This window comes from Neomonachus schauinslandi, chromosome 11, assembly GCF_002201575.2.
Source record: "Neomonachus schauinslandi chromosome 11, ASM220157v2, whole genome shotgun sequence".
NCBI lineage: Eukaryota > Metazoa > Chordata > Mammalia > Carnivora > Phocidae > Neomonachus > Neomonachus schauinslandi.
In genome coordinates, this window is record NC_058413.1 from 14,420,668 (window position 1) to 14,440,599 (window position 19,932).

A 19,932-nucleotide genomic window follows, 5' to 3' on the forward strand; every position below is an offset into this window, starting at 1 on the left:
TCAAATAAATAAATAAAATCTTTAAAAAAAAAAAACAGTCTATAATCAGATCTGACAAGAATCAGCTGATAACAGGTGAACTTCTCAGGAATGCTATTTTAAAATCTAAGTAAGTGTATCTTGAATTAAAATGTCAACTCAGGATAATAAGAAACCATGAAAATTATTGGACGCCTAGGTGGCTCAGTCGGTTTAGCGTTGCCTTCGGCTCAGGTCATGATCCCATGATTCCCAGGGTTCTGGGATGGAGTCCCGCATCGGACTCCCTGCTCAGCGGGGAATCTGCTTCTCCCTCTCCCTTTGCTCTTCCTCCCCTCTGCTCCTACTTTCTCTCAAATAAATAAGTAAAATCTTAAAAAAAAAAAATTATCAAGGCATTAAGCATCCTAATCACCTGTAGTGGAGTATAAATTGGCTACAACCACTTTGAAAAACTGCTGGTATTTACTAGCTGCAATCATTGATATACCCTATGACCCAGTTATTCCAATTCTAAATATATCCATAAACATATACATATTTACCAAAAGAGATGTATATTGATGATCCAAGCAACATATTCATAAAACTCATACACTAGAAACCCAAGTGTCCATTGACAGAATGGATCGATAAATTATGGTATATTTTTGGATGGAATACCATAGCAATGAAAGGAAATGCTGCATATAATAACAGATCAGTCTTATAAACACGTTAAGCAAAAAGGCAGACACACAGAAAAATACATACCATAAGATTCTATTTCCATGAAATTAAAAACAGAACCAGTAAAAGTCAAAAGTGGCTGGAAGGAGTCACCTGGGAGCTTTGGAATGCTGCTATGTTACAATTCTTATTTAGGTGCTTGTTACATGGATATGTTTACTTGGTGAACATTCAGTCAGCTGTGTACCTAGGATTTATGTACATTTCTAAATATATGTTATATTTCAAGAAAAAGTATAAAATAAAAACTAAGCATCCAAAACAAAAAGATGTTTTATACTGTTAATAAAGAATAAATAAGTACTAGTAAACAAAAATAATTCAAAACTTTATCTTTATTTCATCTTCTATAAATTTATATGTTGAGTGTGTTAAACATATATATTAGAGAGCTTTGTATACATAAGTAAATACATGTGCACATGTGTGCACAGACGTTAATAGGGTGGACAATCAAAAAAGTTTGAAGAGCACTGTTCTGTCTTGTATTAGAAATGGATTATGTCAAACATTATTCTCTTTAGGGTTTTATAAGGCTATGGTGGCAATTTATTTTTTGAGCTTTAAATTAATCTATGACCTAAACAGTTCCTAGGAAAAGTCAACAGTGAAATTGCATGTGTTCCTTCAACAAATACTTACTAAGAGCCCACTGTGTACTAAACATTGAACATAGAGCCATGAACAAAAAAACCAATAGGAAATTTTACAGTAAGCCTGTTATTTGACAGTAGAATCTAAAGGAAAGTCTTTTTTATTTTATTTTATTTATTTATTTTAAGTAATCTCTACACCCAACGTGGGGCTCGAACTCACGACCCCGAGATCAAGAGTCGCGTGCTCTTCTGACTGAGCCAGCCAGGCGCCCCTAAAGGAAAGTCAAATATTAACTAAATAATCCTGTTTTGTAGTCAACATCTTTGATTTAATCTTCATCTTAACTAGTTATCTTTCTGATTGATATAATTCCTATTTCAATTTGAAGTGTACTACCATATTAATTTTAATGGAAACTCCCTCTGTTTCTCCTCAGGTTTTGCGTCTACTAGATGTTGTTGGTTTGCCTGAGCTGGTTATTCAGTTGGCTTCGTCAATATTAACTGAAGTAGGTGGTGACTGGAAAAGTCAGGTAAGAACAAACTATAATCTAGTTATTTCCCTTTAGATTTGTCCTGGATGTGGGATTTTAATTGCTATTGTTTTTTCCCCCCCCTGTATTTGACATTTAGGCTACCTTAAGGACATGCATTTTCAAACATCATTTGGATTTGGGTCACAATAGCCAAGCATATGAAGCCTTAACCCAAATTCCTGATTCCAGCAGGTAGTCAATCCCAGTCTTCTTTAGAGAAGGCAATTTACCAGCCCTGTTTAATCCACTGAGACAGTTTGCCCTCATGTCCCTTTTTTTTTTTCTCCTAGGCAGTTAGATTGTCTGCGGCAGCTGGTGGTAGTTCTTTGCGAACGCTCACAGCTACAGGATCTTGTAGAGTTTCCCTATGTGAATCTGCATAACGAGGTAATTTTATTTGTCCACTGATAACTGGACACAGCCGTGGTGGTTGTCATGCTTGCTACTAACTTTGGTATCTAATTGCTTCCCCTTCGTTAGGTTGTGGCAATAATTGAATCACGTGCGCGAGCTGTGGACCTTATGACTCACAATTACTATGAGCTCCTCTATGCCTTTCACGTCTTTCGCCACAATTACCGAAAGGGTGAGCAGTTGAAGCCAACAGTCTTTGTTAGGGGCAATCTTAGCAGTTTAATCATGTTTTATAAAAATACTGTTTGACTTATGTAATTTTTACCTTATTTTCACCATTGAATGAGTGTTCTCTATAAGCATTTGGGGAAATTATGTTTAATTACAAGATTAACTTCACCCTTTTGAAGATTACCTGTTAGCCTTAAAGACATGCAGTTCCTAGAACATTCTTGAGGCATTTCCAGTGAGATGTCATTCTATCTATATCTTCTGTCTGATTTTAGAAGAAACTTTAACTTTTTTACTAAAGGCACCTTGAATTCTTGTGGCTGGTTTTGAGTTACTGAGCCAGCTTACTATTGCCCTTATTTTTGCTGATTCTTTTGAGAGTAAGTTGTAGATGTCATGTTTCAATGTATAAAAGATGCATCTGCTAAGGACATTTTCTTAGATAACCTCAATACAATTATCAGATTAAGGAAATAATAACTAATTTCATTAATTAAATGTAAATATAATGCTGTCGTGATTTTTTTAATAGCACATTCCTCCCATACCGTCCTTATCCCTTGATCTAGAATCACACATTGCATTTATTTGTCGTGTCTCTTTAGTCTCTTTAGTCTCTTTAGCCTCCTTTAATCTGGAGCACTTCTTTTGCCTTACTTTACTTTACCTTGATGTAGTTGATATTTTGAAGAGTACAGGCCAATTGTTTTGTAGAATGTATCTTAGTTTGGATTTATATGATGACTAATGAAGTCTTTATCAGAACAGCTAAAATGGTGGTAAGCATAGCATAACATAGAAGTTGAATCGCTGTGTTATACATCTGATAGAGAAGTTGAATCGCTGTGTTGTACATCTGATAGAGAAGTTGAATCGCTGTGTTGTACATCTGATAGAGAAGTTGAATCGCTGTGTTGTACGTCTGAAACTAATGTGGCATTGTGTGTCAGTTATACTTAAAAAGATTTAAAAGAAAAAAAAAGCAAAATCTTTGAGACAGAAAAAAAAAGAACAGCTAAGAAGGGATTGTATGTCTGTTTTAAGATCATTTTACAAGATAACCATTGTGGTTCTCCTTTAGAACTGGTAATATTTTTTACCATTTTCCCCCTCAGAGAACTTTTCATAAGGTTTCTTGCTAATTTTCATTGCAAAGAATAGATGGAAGTAATTCATAAACATGCTCTTAATTTTCCTAGTGGTGAGACATGTTTGCATATTCCTTATATTCTTGACTCATACAGACGGGGACATGTAGATGATTAAAGATCTCTCACTGTTTGCTTTTACAATAACAATATCCATTACATCAACCTGGTTAAGATCACTTTAGCTGGGGGCCCCTGGGTGGCTCAGTCGGTTAAAGCGTCTGCCTATGGCTCAGGTCACGATCTCTGGGTCCTGGGATCGAGCCCTACATTGGGCTCCCCGCTCAGTGGAGAGTCTGCTTCTCCCTCTCTCCCTCTCCCTCTGCCCCTGCTTGTGTTCTCTCGCTTTCTCTCTCTCAAATAAATAAATAAAACCTTTAAAAAAAAAAAAAAAGACCCCTCTAGCTGAATTCATGTTCAGATCTTTCTGGAGCAAGACTTGTTATCCTAAAAAATGTCTTAATATGGCAGGCACTCAGAAACATTTGTTGGCGGGCTAAAGTCAGTTAGTTTCATTTTAAATAAAATTATATGAATTTTAAAACTGTTGGAATGAAAAATAGTTTCATTTGAAAACTAAAAGAAATGTTAAACCCGGGGCGCCTGGGGGTGGCTCAATCGTTAAGCATCTGCCTTCGGCTCAGGTAATGATACCAGGGTCCTGGGATCGAGCCCCCGCATCGGGCTCCCTGCTCAGCAGGAGGCTTGCTTCTCCCTCTCCCACTCCCTCTGCTTGTGTTCCCTCTCTCGCTGTCTCTCTCTCTCTCTCTGGGAAACAAACAAACAAATAAATAAATAAATCTTAAAAAAAAATGTTAAATGCTCTTTGGTTTCTGGAGTCTCATGCTGCCTCAGAACAAGGTGTTTTTCAATATCTCATTCAGCTTGTGTGACTAAAGTATTATAAAGATAATCCATTCTTGAGCAGAGCAACCAAATATTTCTTGGTCTCGCTGGGTGGAATTAGGTAAAAATGTGGCTGAAACTAGCACTCTAAACTAGTCTTGTGTACTATCTGGGAATGTAGTATCTAAAAGTTAGAAGTAGGGACACGTGGCTGGCTCAGTTGGTAGAGCTTACGACTCTTGATCTCAAGATCATGAGTTCACGCCCCACGTTGGGCATAGAGATCACTTTTAAAATGAATGAATGAATGTCAAAAGTAACATTTACAGAGTTTTTTCTTTTTTTTCTTAATTGTAGTAAAATAGACATAACATAAACTCTACTAACTTAACCAATTTTTAGTATTCAGTAGTGTTATGTATATTCACATTACTGTGTAACCAATGTCCAGAACTTTTCATCTTGCAAAATGGAAACACTATACTCATTAAACAACTTCCCATTTCCGCCTCCTGCAGCCCCTGGCAACCATCATTCTACTTTCTGTCTCTATGAATTTGGCTACTGGAATCCTAAAGTATTTGTCTTTTTGTGACTGGCTTATTTCATTTAGTCTAATATCTTCAAGGTTCATCCATGTTATAGTATGTGTCAGAACTTCCTTCCTCTATTATATGTATATGTCACATTTTGTTCATCCATCCATCAGTGGACACTTGGATTGCCTTCCTCTTGGCTATCATGAGTAATGGCTGTGTGAACAAGGGCACACAAATATTTCCTCAAAACCCTGCTTTCAATTTTCAGGCTATATGCCCAGAAGTGAAATTGCTGGATCACAAGGTAACCCCATTTTCAATTTTTTAAGGAACTGCCATACTGTTTTCCATAGCAGCTACACCAATTTACATTCCCACCAGGAGTGTACAGAGGTTCCAGTTCTTCCACATCCTCACCAACACATGATTTTTTGTGGTTTTAAGTTAAACTCAATTTTGTTTTAAGTTAAGTAATATCTACACCCAACATGGGGCTCAAACTTAAAAGCCGTATGCTGTTCTGACTGAGCCAGCCAGGAACCCCTCTAAAACACATTTCTGAAGTTCTGATGTTTAATTTATTATTGCCTCCTAGCTGGTACTGTGATGTTTGAGTACGGAATGCGTCTTGGCAGAGAGGTTCGAACTCTGCGGGGACTTGAGAAGCAAGGCAACTGTTATTTGGCTGCTGTTAACTGTTTACGACTTATTCGTCCAGAATACGCATGGATTGTACACCCAGCATCTGGTGCAATGGTATGAAAGCTTTCCACCTTGCAGTTTGGGAAGAATCATTTAACTTACTTGGTTTGGTCCTTTTGAAACTATCGCTTCATTTTGCTTCGTTTTGTTTAAAATTTCTACTGGGATATTTGTGAACTTCATCTATTTTTGCAGCAATTCCATTGTTATATATTACCACCCCTTTAGTTCTCAAATTTAGAATTATTCTAGGAAGAAGAATTGCATATGGTTTGAGTTAGACCTAACTTCAAGCAAATGACTTAATTTTTTGCTGCTGAGTTATCCTTTTGTATAAAATAGAGATGATGGTGATGATGATAATGTCTACCTTATAGGATTGTTTGGGTACTAAATGAGGTAATTCATAGAGTACTTAGAACAGTGACAGTGCCTGGCTTGCAAAAAGTGCTTAGTAAATGGCAGCTGCTTTTATTTTATTCATTTTTTTTTTCTAAAGATTTTATTTATTTATTTGAGAGAGAGAATGAGACAGAGAGAGAGAGCATGAGAGGGGGGAGGGTCAGAGGGAGAAGCAGGCCCCCCGCTGAGCAGGGAGCCCGACGCGGGACTCGATCCCGGGACTCCAGGATCATGACCTGAGCCAAAGGCAGTCGCTTAACCAACTGAGCCACCCAGGCACCCCTATTTCATTCATTTTTGTTAATTCAATCTACAATTACCATTTTAAAGGCTGTGCACTTAAAAAAGATGCTGATGGGGTCATATGTGTGCAACTTCTCGTGTTGTATATCATTCCTGCATGCACTAGGCTGTTTCCCAGGGTCTGGAGTAGAGAATATAACTCTGGAACCAAGGAAAGTCAAGTAGTTTAATTGGAGGTTAAGTCCACGTCCTTAGACCCAATACAATAACATGTTAGAGCAAAGTGGGCCAACTTCGCAAACGACTCCATTCCTTTGATAGTTACAGTACCTTTGTAAGAAGAGCCATGCTAGTTGAAATAAACATAATTTACGTGGAGAGAATTTAAGCATGAAAGCTCTGGATCACAGTTAGTGATATCAAAATAAGATACAGCTGACTCTTGAGCAACACGAGTTTGAACTGCGCAGGTCCACTTATACACGGTTGTTTTCAATAAATGCAGTAATGTAGGGGTGCCTGGGGGGCTCGGTCAGGCGCTGGCCTCTTGATTTCAGCTCAGGTCATGATCTCAGGGTCATGGGATCAAGCCCCGAGTCGGGCTCAGAGAGGAGTCTGCTGGAGATTCTCTCTCTCCTTCTCTCTCTGCCCCTGCCCCCACTCATACGTTCTCTCTCTAAATAAATAAATTTTAAAAATAAATAATTTTTAAGGAATCTTTAAAAATGTAAATGTATTTCTCTTCCTTAAGATTTTTTGAATAACATGTTCTTTTCTCTACCTCCCTTATTTGTGAGAATACAGCATATAATACAAATGACATAAAAATATATGTTAATGACAGTTTATGTACTTGGCAAGGCTTCCAGACAACAGCAGGCTATTAAGGTTTTGGAGGAGTCAGAAGTTATATGCAGATTTTCAACTGTGCAGGGCATTGGCACCCCTAACCCTCATGTTGTTCAGGGGTCAACTGTACTAACTTTTCAACTTTTCATTAACTTAATCACTTGTTTTGTCTTCTCAGTATGATCGTCCTGGAGCATCCCCTAAGAGGAATCATGACGGAGAATGCACAGCTGCTCCAAGTGAGTTGGGGGTCTCCCTTGGATTCTTTGGTTAGACAGTAATTATGTAGTTGTGTTATAGTATTTTCTGTATTAAATGTGTGGGTTTTTTTGTTTCGTTTTGTTTTTTAAAGATTTTATTTATATATTTGAGAGACAGAGCATGAGAGGGGGGAGGGTCAGAGGGAGAAGCAGACTCCCCGCTGAGCAGGGAGCCCAATGCGGGACTCTATCCTGGGACTCCAGGATCATGACCTGAGCAGAAGGCAGTCGCTTAACCAACTGAGCCACCCAGGCGCCCTAAATGTGTGTTTTTATATAGTAGTTGTAATATGTATAGCAGTGTAAAAATATTGTAAAGTTTCTTTTAGCTTATGCTCAGTATTTTAATCTGCTAAAAGTTGGTTGCTCTCTGAAAACTTCGTATGGCTGTATGAGAAATGAAAATGCTTTAAAAAGTGTTGCTTGCTGTATTTAAATCAGCTTAGTATTAAACTTGTTTTATCAGGGCCCTTGGATATTACCATGGAGATATGATATTCCTCCATAAAGAGCTCTAGAGTTGGACACACCTGGTTTTAATTCTGCCTCTCTCACTGTGGGCATGTTCCTCTCTTTCTGATCTAGTAACAGCATCTCAGAGTTGTAAGAGTTAAGCTCTGTGTAAAATACATTGTAAGCATCTCCTCAGCTGCAGCTGTTGTTACTGTAGTTTGATTTGACTGACTGAGCTGCATGCTGGAAGCAGGGCTGTTGCTTTATTTTTAAGTTCACTTTTATGGAGCCCCCCATTTTTCCTCCAGTGCCCTTGGACTTGACGTTGAATTACTTAATGTTTTGTGGAAATTGACAGGCTGGGTTAATAGGCACTGATGATAGGCACTTCCTTTGTACTTTGGGAATCAAAAATATTTCTCTTTGGCTTCTAGCCAATCGGCAGATTGAAATTCTGGAACTGGGCGACCTGGAGAAAGAGTGTTCCTTGGCCCGCATTCGCCTCACTCTCGCTCAGCACGACCCATCGGCAGTTGCGGTTGCAGGTAGTAATGTGGCAGTCTGGGGACACTGCCAGCAGGCTTTGTTGTGTGTGTGTGTGCTAGAGCAGCATGCCAGACGGGCTGGGCGCCTCTCACTGCTACTCCGAGAGGCTCATCGCCAGAGGCGGCTTTGGGTCATTGGCAGACACCACCTTTGCCGCTGAACGGTTCTTTTGCATTTCCACAGGAAGTTCGTCAGCAGAGGAGATGGTCTCTCTCTTGGTTCAGGCTGGCCTTTTTGACCCTGCCATATCACTCTGTCAGACTTTTAAGCTCCCCTTAACGCCAGTCTTCGAGAGGCTTGCTTTCAAGTATGTATGAAATTGTCTTTCTTTTTTTTTTTTTTTTAAAGATTTTATTTATTTATTTGACAGAGAGAGATAGCGAGAGCAGGAACCACAAGCAGGGGGAGTGGGAGAGGGAGAAGCAGGCTTCCCGCAGAGCAGGGAGCCCGATGCGGGGCTCGATCCCAGGCCCCTGGGATCATGACCTGAGCCAAAGGCAGACGCTTAACGACTGAGCCACCCAGGCGCCCCTTGAGTACCCATTTTTATTTATTTATTTGACAGAGACACAGCAAGAGAGGGAACATAAGCAGGGGGAGTGGGAGAAGCAGGCTTCTTGTGGAGCAGGGAGCCCGACACGGGGCTCGATCCCAGGACCCTGGGACCATGACCCGAGCCGAAGGCAGACGCCTAACAACTGAGCCACCCAGGCGCCCCTGAAATTATCTTTCTGATGCCGAAGTATTGCACTGCTGCCTCGTGTGAACCAGTGCTCATAGCCAGTTGTGCTTTAAAGAAGTGTTTTTTCTAGTCCACCACAGTGACTTTTTAAAATTTCTTTTAGTTAATTATAATTTTTTTTTTAAATCTTGATTTATAGCTTTCTTGAGAAATCAAAAAATTTGGCATCCCTAGGCCCACATTCCCACAAGACAATAGGATATGTGGGCTAAATTGTGGTGTCCGTTTTAGAAAAGGCATGTGTTCTCTTCAGTCCTTTAGGACAGCCATCAGCCCCTGTAAGCATTTTTAATAATGCTTTGTACCTAAATATTCAACTTTCAGAATTTTTCCCTTGGAAGTAAATGATCTCTTAACACTTATCGATGGCCTTGTGGGTCATCCAGTTGTGTGGCTGTGAGGCAAGGAAAGAGCCAACACCCCAGTAGTGAATTCAGTGGCATACTAGAGCTAAAGTTATCATCTCATCTCTGGTTTTAGTAAGAAAATAATGTGGTTCTTTTCCACAAATTAGTTTACCATGTGTGGAACCGTTTCATTGCAGATGCATCAAGTTGCAGTTAGGAGGCGAGGCGGCGCAAGCAGAAGCCTGGTCCTGGCTAGCAGCCAATCAGCTCTCATCGGTCATCAGCACTAAGGAGTCTAGGTACAGCCCTGCTGCTCATCCGCCCCAAAAGGGCTTACCCTCCAAATGCTTCCCTCGTGCACTCAGTTCATGTCTAGTGAATGCACTTCAGCCTCTTTAAAATCCTTCTCTAACCCTGACCTTCAGGAAACTTCCCTTCCTTAAATCAAATCTACAGTTTCTATTGCACAGCTCGGCGCTTTAGAATTGGAACATTTTACAGTTTGGAAATGCTCTGACATTAGTTTTCAATCCCTAAATTAGCACACCAGTATCACTACTAAAATACAGATATATCACCCTTGTCTTCTAAATCAGAACTTCTACATGATTCTAATGCTTGATTGGGTTTGGAAACAGTGATCTGAGCCAATTTCCTTGTTTTAGAGATCTGGAACAAAGAAGTGAATCGAATTGTGTAGTCAAGTAAAGATGTACTTAGTGGGAGAGAAATAGAATCCATGTCATTTGGTTTCTAGTACTACCCCTAAGCCACACTGACCCTAATAATATTAGTTGCCATTTAGTTATATTATCAATTCAGTTGTGAGCTTCTAAAGATTTTTTTTCCTTGTAAATACATGCTTTGAATGGTGCTGTAAATATCTGTTAAGAATCTAGAACTCATTAGTCCTTTCTGCTTTTTTCAAGTGCTACAGATGAAGCATGGCGACTATTATCAACTTACCTGGAAAGGTACAAAGTCCAGAATAACTTATATCACCACTGTGTAATCAACAAGCTCTTGTCTCACGGAGTGCCTCTGCCTAATTGGCTTATAAACAGTTACAAGGTAAGTGGTATCTTAACTTACATAGAGTAAGAAGCTGATCTTTACCATTATGGATAAACTTCATGAGATGATTAAAAAGAAAAGGTGATTATGGAAATATACTGACATATGCTTTGGTCAGGGTCTCAATCTTAGTTAAAAACACTAAGAACAGCTTAACTTTAATTCCATATGAAGTACTGGGTGTTTAGCATTAAAGTTCTGTGGGTTAGTGATTAAGTTAATGCCTGCTTGTTTTCTCACTGAACAATGAGTATATATTTAGAACAATGACTATACGTGTGACACAGTATTTACTGTTTGTTACTCAAAAAATTCACAGAAGTGAGTAGTTTTCAAAACTACAACAGGGTTTAAGTTTTTGTCAAAATTGGGTTTTTGACTGCCTGCATCAGAATTTATTTGGGTAGCGAGCTTCTTCAAATACAGATTCCTGAACCCCATTCCACACTTACACAATCAAATTAACCTGGGGCTAGAATCTGGGATCTATATTTTACCAAGCTTCTAATTTGATACGATGCATGCTTACATTTGAAAACTATATCTGAAATACATTGGGTGGAATAGGAAGAGAGAGAATGTAAAGCTTAAAATCAGGAAAGTTGGTCTGTTTTGAGGGGGGGCATTATTTTTTGTTTATTTAGGTTAGAAAGTAGAAAAGGCAGTTAAGATGGTGAAAGTTAGGGCGCCTGGGTGGCTCAGTCGTTAAGCGTCTGCCTTCGGCTCAGGTCATGATCCCAGGGTCCTGGGATCGAGTCCCACATCAGGCTCCCTGCTCAGCAGGAAGCCTGCTTCTCCCTCTCCCACTCCCCCCGCTTGTGTTCCTGCTCTCGCTATCTCTCTGTCAAATAAATAATAAAATCTTTAAAAAAAAAGATGGTGAAAGTTAGGACTGTCATCAAATCAGAATATAAAAGCATAATTTCCTAATTAGTAGAGCCCTTCCAAATTGAGGTTGTAATCACTTTTGTTTCACCTTGATTAAACAAATTTAACTCAGGTATTTAAAGTTGGTAATTCTTTTAACTTCTTTTGCATTTGTCATTCCTATATTTCTGAAAACTAATGTGAATATATTGCTCTTTAGTATTCAGCATTTCTGAGAAGGTATGTTGAAACTGTAGAAAAGTATTAAGTAAAATGTGTCTGGGATGCCTGGGTGGCTCAGTTGGTTAATCGTCTGCCTTCGGCTCAGGTCATGATCCCAAGGTTCTGGGATCGAGTCAGGCTCCTTGCTCAGTGGGGAGCTTGCTTCTTCCTCTGCCTGCCACTCACCGTGCTTGTGCTTTTCTATCTCTATCTCTCTCTCTCTCTGACAAATAAAATCTATTTTAAAATAATTTAAAACAAATAAGTAAATAGATAAATAAGTAGATGATAGAGAGAGAGAGAGAGAGAGAGAGAGAAGCAGGCAGGCCACTTAACAAGATAAAGTCTCACAAGGTACCCAGACGTGACCAGGCTCTTAGGAATCCAGCCCTTATCCCAAGATAAGGGAACCCAGATGCTCATTTACTTATATTGAGAAGTATTAATGCCAGGGAATTAGACACTCAGCATCCTTTGGTCATTGCCCAGATAAGATGGAAATAGGTAGATGTTCTTAATCTCTTGACTTTTTACAGAAGGTTGATGCTGCTGAGTTGCTCCGTTTGTACTTAAACTATGACCTTTTAGAAGAAGCTGTGGATTTGGTTTCAGAATATGTAGATGCTGTATTGGGGAAAGGACATCAATACTTTGGAATTGAGGTAGGCATGTATGCATGTTCCTTTTTAATTCTGTATTATCACCCTAATAAAGTCAGGATGTGAAAGTAGATTGAACTGTAGGACAATGGATTTAACCTTTACTCTTTGTAGTTATACGACTAGTTTTCTCCACAATCAGGAACTGGCACTGTAGGAGTCTCCAGTTTCTTGTTTATAAAATGGGAATACATTTCATTTTTCTCCATCAAAGAATGTAACTTTAGTTAGTATTTGGAGGAGTGAAGTAATTAAAAACGAAATATTCTTTTCTGTGTGCCGAAGACTGTGCTGGGTCTCTGCAAGTGTTTTCTCATTTAATCCTTACAGCCACTTCTGAGAGATTGTTTTAACCCTTTTTTTAACCCATGAAGAAACAGAGGGTCAGAGGTTAAGTAAGTTGCCAAAGTTCACACAGATGGTAAAGAAAGAGCCAGGTCTAAAATCTAGGTCTAGTTAAGTGCAAAGCAAAGCTCTTAAGCTCTCAGGAAAGTATTGAGAACTTTGAAAGGTGAGCTTTCCCTTTCTAAACTTTTTTTCCAGATAATTTGAATTAAATTTCAGACTGCAAATAGTCTCATCATTGACAATTTAGAGGTTTTTTTAGTGCATTTTTCCTTAATAGGCCTTAGGGCTCCTTCAAGATAAGAGGTGACGTGAATTTAAAAATACATATGGATGGATGGATGGATGGATGGATGGATAGATAGATAATACATTTGATTTAACTGAGAAAAGGACAAGTTTCCCAGTTGAAAAGAGAAGCAAGGGGGTGGGAGTGGCACAACTGTGTGTCTGTGTGCATGTACGTGCAATTTCTTATTGTAAAAAAGAAATAAGAATTCTATGCTATTCAAACCTCTGAAGCTAATTGCCCAGAAGAAATGGTCTACTTTTGAGATTTTCTTCAAATAGTAGGTATTTTCCCTTTCAGTTTCCACTGTCTGCAACAGCTCCGATGGTGTGGCTCCCATACTCTTCTATTGACCAGCTTCTCCAGGCTCTGGGAGAGAACAGTGCCAATAGTCACAACATTGCTGTAAGTCAGTCCTCTCATGAGGCACGCATCTTTTATAAACCCTTGCACCAGCGCTTACTCATAAAGCTTGCTCTTCGGTTCGCAAGGATTAAGGGGAGAGCAGAAGCCGTTTATTGCCCTTAACATGCTGGCCCAGTCCCTTTACAAAATGATTAGTTAAGCCAGATGTAGCCTTTCTGGTTCTGAGAAGCATTACTGGGGTGGGGGGATGGGGTCGCTGGGTGATGGGCATTAAGGAGGGCATGTGATGTGATGAGCACTGGGTGTTATAGGCAACTGATGAATCACCAAACTCTACCTCTGAAACTAATGATGTTCTATGTGGTGGCTAATTGAATTTAAATTAAAAAAAAAATACTGGTGTGATTTGCATGTTTAGAAGATTCATGAGGATAACAGGATTGGGATACTGCATGTAACCGAGAAGTCTGATTTTATCAGTAGTCACAGAGCAGACTCCGGTACTGAATTGAGTAAATGAAGCAGAGTGGCGAACATCTTTACTAGGGGGCGGCTGGTTAGTGAAGTCAAAGTGCTTAAAAACTTCAGTGTTTTTTTTTTTTTTTAGTCCTTGACCTATTCTGTAATGGTTCCCTTCTTTTTTCCTACAGCTATCCCAGAAAATACTTGACAAATTGGAGGACTACCAGCAAAAAGTTGATAAGGCAACACGGGATTTATTATATCGTCGGAACTTGTGATCCGAACGGTCGCCTAGCCTTTGTAGCCGCTTGGTGCCTCTTAGGGCTTGAGGCTTTACCCTGCAGGAACCCTGTATCCCTGGACAGTTTTTATACCTGTAAATGATGCACACAACATCAAGTCTGCATTCTGCGCAAAAGAGGAGGGCAGATGAGTCACAGAACCTGTGCTTGCTGGCGGTGCTAACACCCAATTTCTGGTTTTCAACCTTGGTCTCAAACAGCTGCTTTTGTATATGATTCACAAGCTTTTTTAGAGTTTCTATTTTTTTAAACTACCGAAGACATTCTTTATCTGCAAATTAAAACCCGCCCTTACTTTCCAAAATAGCCAGTGGTGGTTGGTTGGTTGTAGCTATAACCACCAGAAGCAGTCACTGCGAATCCTTCCATTCTTCCCTGTCACTTTTTGTATTTCGGTGGAATTATTTTGGTCCAGAACTGACATGTATTTTCTGTATTGCAAACAGAGGCTAATGATTTTGCATACTCTTTTCATTATTTATTGTGGAGTTTTTGTATGATCTTCAATAAAGTATTAAATAATTTGCCTAGATTAAACCTAAAATGATGACCAGCTGTCAAAGAAGATACCTTATTTTGAATCTGGTTCTGAGGCTAAAGTTGAGTAAACTCTTAGCTAAGAAAAAAATTAGAAATTTTATCTATAAGAATAACCAATTTTGAAAGTAAATTCTGTTAACTTTTATGATTTATGATAATCAAGCCGGACTTGATCATACTACTTGTGTAATAATGTATTGGACCAAAATATAAACTTTCCTGGTCAGATTCAGAAGTATTCATGCCCACAAATTTTGGGGAAGGTGAAAAACAAAATCTTGGATTTTATTCTGTATATTAAAATTTATCTTTTAAGGAAACGATCTGTGTATTACTTGTTTGTATGCCCTTTGACCACTCTTGAGTTTTCCATAGCCTTTACTTTTTATACTGCCAATACCATATTTACCTTATATACTTTAAATAACAATGTGAGCTTCACTGCAGTACCATTTACTGGTAGATACTGAGATGTGTGGTTCTTTCATTTTAGCTCTGCCATGATTAATATGAAGTGTTTGATGTAATGAGGGACTGGGAAAGCCCTTGCCCTGCAAGAGCTCTATAAACCTGTAGCTTCCAGCTGTAGCAAGAAATACACATGTATAACCAAATATACACATATAAAACCAAGAGAAAGATCTCACAAAATATGTATCCTCACTCACTATGTACTCTGATGTTTTCATGAGTGACTAATGGATCATAACCCATAGTCTGAAAAATACCAAATCCTCTTCGAGCCATTTTGGAGAACATGAAGTAACTTGGACTGGCCCTGTTCCAGAAACTTACCCACTCGTGTTGCTCATCAGAGCAGTGGTTTCCATGGTGGCAGTTCACAGGAGCCTGACCAGTTTTTCCTGTTGTCAGTATTTTGGTTCAAGACCTAACCCATGCTGGAGCCAACCCAGCTCTGCTGTCCATTCTCTTCTGCCTTCTTCACTCTGGTTCCCAACCAGAGCAGAAGGTGGAAATTCTTTCACTAAACTTCTCTCTCCACTTCGGGTCTGCATTTTTGTTGTTCCGGACCATGTGATATTTTAATAGTCCATAATAGCATTGTTATTCCTTGTTTTTTCCACCCCAAAATTTTCTGATTACAAAGTTATTAAAAGAACTCCCTCCTGTGGTCACTTCGGCAGCACGTATACTAAAAATTGGAACAATACAGGGGCACCTAGGTGGCTCAGTCGTTAAGCGTCTGCCTTCAGCTCAGGTCATGATCCCAGGGTCCTGGGATCAAGCCCCGCATCGGGCTCCCTGCTCGGCGGGAAGCCTGCTTCTCCCTCTCCCACTCCCCCTGCTTGTGCTCCCTCTCTCGCTGTGTCTCTCTCTGTCAAATAAATGAATAAATAATCTAAAAGAAAAAAAAATTGGAACAATACAGAGAAGATTAGCATGGCCCCTGCTCAAGGATGACACGCAAATTCATGAAGCAGTCCACTAAAAAAAAAGAGCTCCCTCCTTTCTTAGTACTTAGCTACCATTAGGGGTGCCTCAGCGGCGCAGCCAGTGAAGAGTCCAACTCTTGATTTCAGCTCAGGTCTTCATCTCAGGATTTTGAGTTCAAGCCCTGTGTTGGGCTCCACGCTGGGTGTGGAGCCTACCTAAAACTAAATAAATAAAAGGGGTGACTCTTAGAGGAAAACTTAATAGTTTTTAATTTAACAAGATATAACTGATAAGGTCCCTACCTTACCAGCCTGTGACAAGAAAATGGCATCATTTCTGTGAATAATAGAATTTATGACACACAAAATTCATCTGTGTCTCTCTCTGTCAAATAAATAAAATCTTAAAAAAAAAAAAAAAAACCCTTAAAAACCAGATACAAGATCTGGAAGCTTATAGAAACCATAGACTGTGCCCATCCCCATAGATTCTACTCTTCAGCCACCTTTTAGTTGCCAGCCTGCTCTGGTGTGGAGCTGATAACATTTCTCTCACAGAGGGGAATGTAAATACAAATGGGATTTCTATTTAGTTAGTCAACAAATGAAAAGTCTATCACATGCTAGGTAACAGAATTTACCCAATTTACCTCAACCTGGTACATTGTTTTCTGCTAGAACACAGTATAACAGAAAGTTCTAAAGTGTCCTTTAATCTTCAGTTCTTTCCAATTTTTGTCTGTATCTAGAAACTGATAGTCCTGTATTACTGTTTTTTTCACAAATTGAGACCTTAGTGTAATAAGTAACTCATTAACCCCAAGCCACAAGAACATACCTTTCCACATCTGCACAGAACTCCACCATCAAAAGACCAATTTATTGTTCAAATGACCCATGCCAGTCTGTATAAACCAAAATTAGGTATTCCAGTAAATGAGGTTTTGTGGTTAAATGAGCTTATTTCTATAAAACACACAAGATCAAATAATGTAGTATAATAATATATTGGGGCCCCTGGCTGCTGGCTCAGTAGAGCATGCGACTCGACCTTGGGGTCATGAGTTTGAGCCCCATGTTGGATGAAGAGACATATATATATAATCTTTGTCCCTGATTCCTGGCAGAGAGCTTCAAAAACCCTTGGAATTTCCTAGGGGATAGAAGTCTCTGTTAGGCTAATCAGGTGAGTAGTGGAGGACCATTCAGAATAGGGCCAGTTCCCAAGAGGACTAATCCTGTGATGGTGATTACAGGGTTGGAACTTTGGGCCAGCCCAACCTTCTGGGAGGACAGGGACTGGAGATTTAGTTCAATTACAGTCACACTGGGCAATGATTTAATCAATCATACCTATATAATGAAGTTCCAGTAAAAACTGCACCAAGGCCGAACAGAGGTTCCCAGTTGGAGAACACTTTGTTGTGCTGGGAGGGTGACATGCCCTAACTCCACAGAGGGGCAGGCAGGCAGCATGCATGCGAGCTCTGTGCTCCCTCCCAGACTTCACCCTATGTTTATAATAAAAGTGTAATCCTGGGCGCCCGGGTGGCTCAGTCGTTAAGCGTCTGCCTTCGGCTCAGGTGGTGATCCCAGGGTCCTGGGATCGAGCCCTGCATCAGGCTCCCTGCTATGCGGGAAGCCTGCTTCTCCCTCTCCTACTCCCCCGGCTTGTGTTCCCTCTCTTGCTATGTCTCTCTCTGTCAAATAAATAAATAAAATCTTAAAAAAAAAAAAATGTAATCCTAAGTGTGGTGCTTTCCTGAGTCCTCTGAATGGTTCTAGAGAATTATCAAACTTGAGGTTGTGGGAACCCCCAATTTTATAGCCAGTCAAAAGCATGAGTGTCCTGGGGAACCTCACTCACTTAGAGCTGGCTTCTGAAGTAAGGGCAGTCCTGTGGGGGAACTGAGCCCTTAAACCCATAGAACCTGTGGCTCAGTTGTTAAGTGTCTGCCTTCGGCTCAGGTCATGATCCCAGAGTCCTGGGATGGAGCCCCACATCAGCCTCCCTGCTCCTTGGGAGGCCTGCTTCTCCCTCTCCCCACTCCCCCTACTTGTGTTCCCTCTCTCGCTGTGTCTCTCTCTGTCAAATAAATAAAATCTTTAAAAAAAAAAAATACCCATAGAATCTGATGCTAACTCGGAGAGGGGGGGTCATCAGAATTTATCAAAACGCACCTACTTGGGGGTGAGACTGAATATAAAATTTAGATAATGCACACAAAGCTTCAATCTACCCTACTAAAGCTGGGAATTCTGGAGACAGTTCACCTCTGTAGGTGGCCTCTTAAAGTTCCAAAACCCAGAGCTTTAAAATGAATTCAGGAATGGGGCCCCCAGGACGGCTCACTCAGTCTGATGAGCATCTGACTCTTGATTTCAGCTAGGGTCATGATCTCAGGGTCATGGGATTGTGCCCTGTATCGGGCTCCCTGCTCAGTGCAAGTCTGAGATTCTCTCTCCCTGTCCCTCTGCCCCTCCCCCTACTCATGCACATGCTCTCTCTCTAAATAAACAAATAAAATCCTTAAAAAATAATAAAATGCATTCAGGAAGGTCAGCTTTTGAAGTTAACATCAAATACCAAGTAAAGACATTGCCCCATTGCGCACCAGGTATAACTAAATATATTTGAAAATACATGGGGATGCCTGGGTGGCTCAGTCATTGAGCGTCTGCCTTCAGCTCGGGTCATGATCCCGGGGTCCTGGAATCGAGCCCCGCATCGGGCTCCCTGCTCAGCCGGGAGCCTGCTTCCCCCTCTCCCACTCCCCCTGCTTGTGTTCCCTCTCTCACTGTGTCTCTCTCTGTCAAATAAATAAAATCTTTAAAAAAAATTTTAAAAATTAAAAAATTAAAAAAAAGAAAATACGTGTTTATTTAAATGATTGTTCTTCCCAGCTTTCACTTGTCAAATGTCAGCCCTGATCATTTGGTTTTACTAAAACAACATTATCACCACAACCAAAAAATCTCAGTAAATCCAGAGGTGCTAAAGTCCCTGGCAAACAAGGATCAGACCTGATTTTTCTTCAGAAGAAGTGAGAGACCACTTTGAGTCTAGAAATACGCAAACTTTCCTGTAAAGAGCCAGATAATAGTTCAGGCTTTGTAGTCTACATATGGTCTCTCTCACATATTCTTTGAAATTTGTTTGTAGAATCCTTTAAAATGCCTGATTTAGCTATAATTTACCTACCCCTTGTCCAGATCCTTAACACCTTCTCTGAGGCCAATCATAGAAGAATACGTCTCCTTCAAAAGTCAGTGGTTCTCAACCCTGGCTAAACATTAGAATAACCTAAAGAGCTTTTATTTTTTAATTTTTTTAAAGATTTTATTTATTTATTTGAGAGAGAGAATGAGAGAGAGCACATGAGAGGGGGGAGGGTCAGAGGGAGAAGCAGGCTCCCCGCCGAGCAGGGAGCCCGATGCGGGACTTGATCCTGGGACTCCATGATCATGACCTGAGCTGAGGGCAGTCGCTTAACCCAGGCGCCCATATTAAATTTTTTTAAAGATTTTATTTATTTATTTGAGAGAGAGTGAGCAAGAGAGAGAGAAAGAGCTGGGGGAGGGAGAAGCAGACTCCCCGCTGAGCAGGGAGCCCAACATGGGGCTCCATCCCAGGACTCCAGGATCATGACCTGAGCCAAAGGCAGACGCTTAATCAACTGAGCCACCCAGGCGCCCCAGAATAACCTAAAGAGCTTCGATTTATTTTTTTTAAGATTTTCTTTTTCTTTTTTTTTTTTTTTTTAGATTTTATTTATTTATTTGACTGAGAGAGACTGCACAAGCAGGAAGATCAGCAGAGGGAGAGGGAGAAGCAGGATCCCCACAGAGCAGGCGGAGCCCAATGTGGGACTCGATCCCAGGACCCCAGCATCATGACCTGAGCTGAAGG

At 40.2% G+C, this 19,932-nt stretch overlaps 1 protein-coding gene and 1 pseudogene across 1 annotated transcript in view; both read left to right on the forward strand.

Moving 5' to 3' along the window:
• Window positions 1-14,925, forward strand: part of NUP160 (nucleoporin 160) — a 48,859-nt gene extending 33,934 nt beyond the window's left edge. Inside the window, exons 24-36 of the mRNA XM_021685187.2 lie at window positions 1,742-1,837; window positions 1,938-2,032; window positions 2,131-2,227; window positions 2,321-2,426; window positions 5,554-5,714; window positions 7,333-7,393; window positions 8,302-8,412; window positions 8,597-8,720; window positions 9,700-9,801; window positions 10,432-10,573; window positions 12,202-12,327; window positions 13,259-13,363; window positions 13,975-14,925. Of these exons, the coding sequence (XP_021540862.2) occupies window positions 1,742-1,837; window positions 1,938-2,032; window positions 2,131-2,227; window positions 2,321-2,426; window positions 5,554-5,714; window positions 7,333-7,393; window positions 8,302-8,412; window positions 8,597-8,720; window positions 9,700-9,801; window positions 10,432-10,573; window positions 12,202-12,327; window positions 13,259-13,363; window positions 13,975-14,064 (1,416 nt within the window). The 3' untranslated portion in view covers window positions 14,065-14,925. The remainder of the gene's footprint in view (window positions 1-1,741; window positions 1,838-1,937; window positions 2,033-2,130; window positions 2,228-2,320; window positions 2,427-5,553; window positions 5,715-7,332; window positions 7,394-8,301; window positions 8,413-8,596; window positions 8,721-9,699; window positions 9,802-10,431; window positions 10,574-12,201; window positions 12,328-13,258; window positions 13,364-13,974) is intronic.
• A 1,062-nt stretch (window positions 14,926-15,987) lies between these two features.
• On the forward strand, window positions 15,988-16,081 carry LOC123326259 (annotated as a pseudogene).
• Window positions 16,082-19,932: the final 3,851 nt, after the last annotated feature.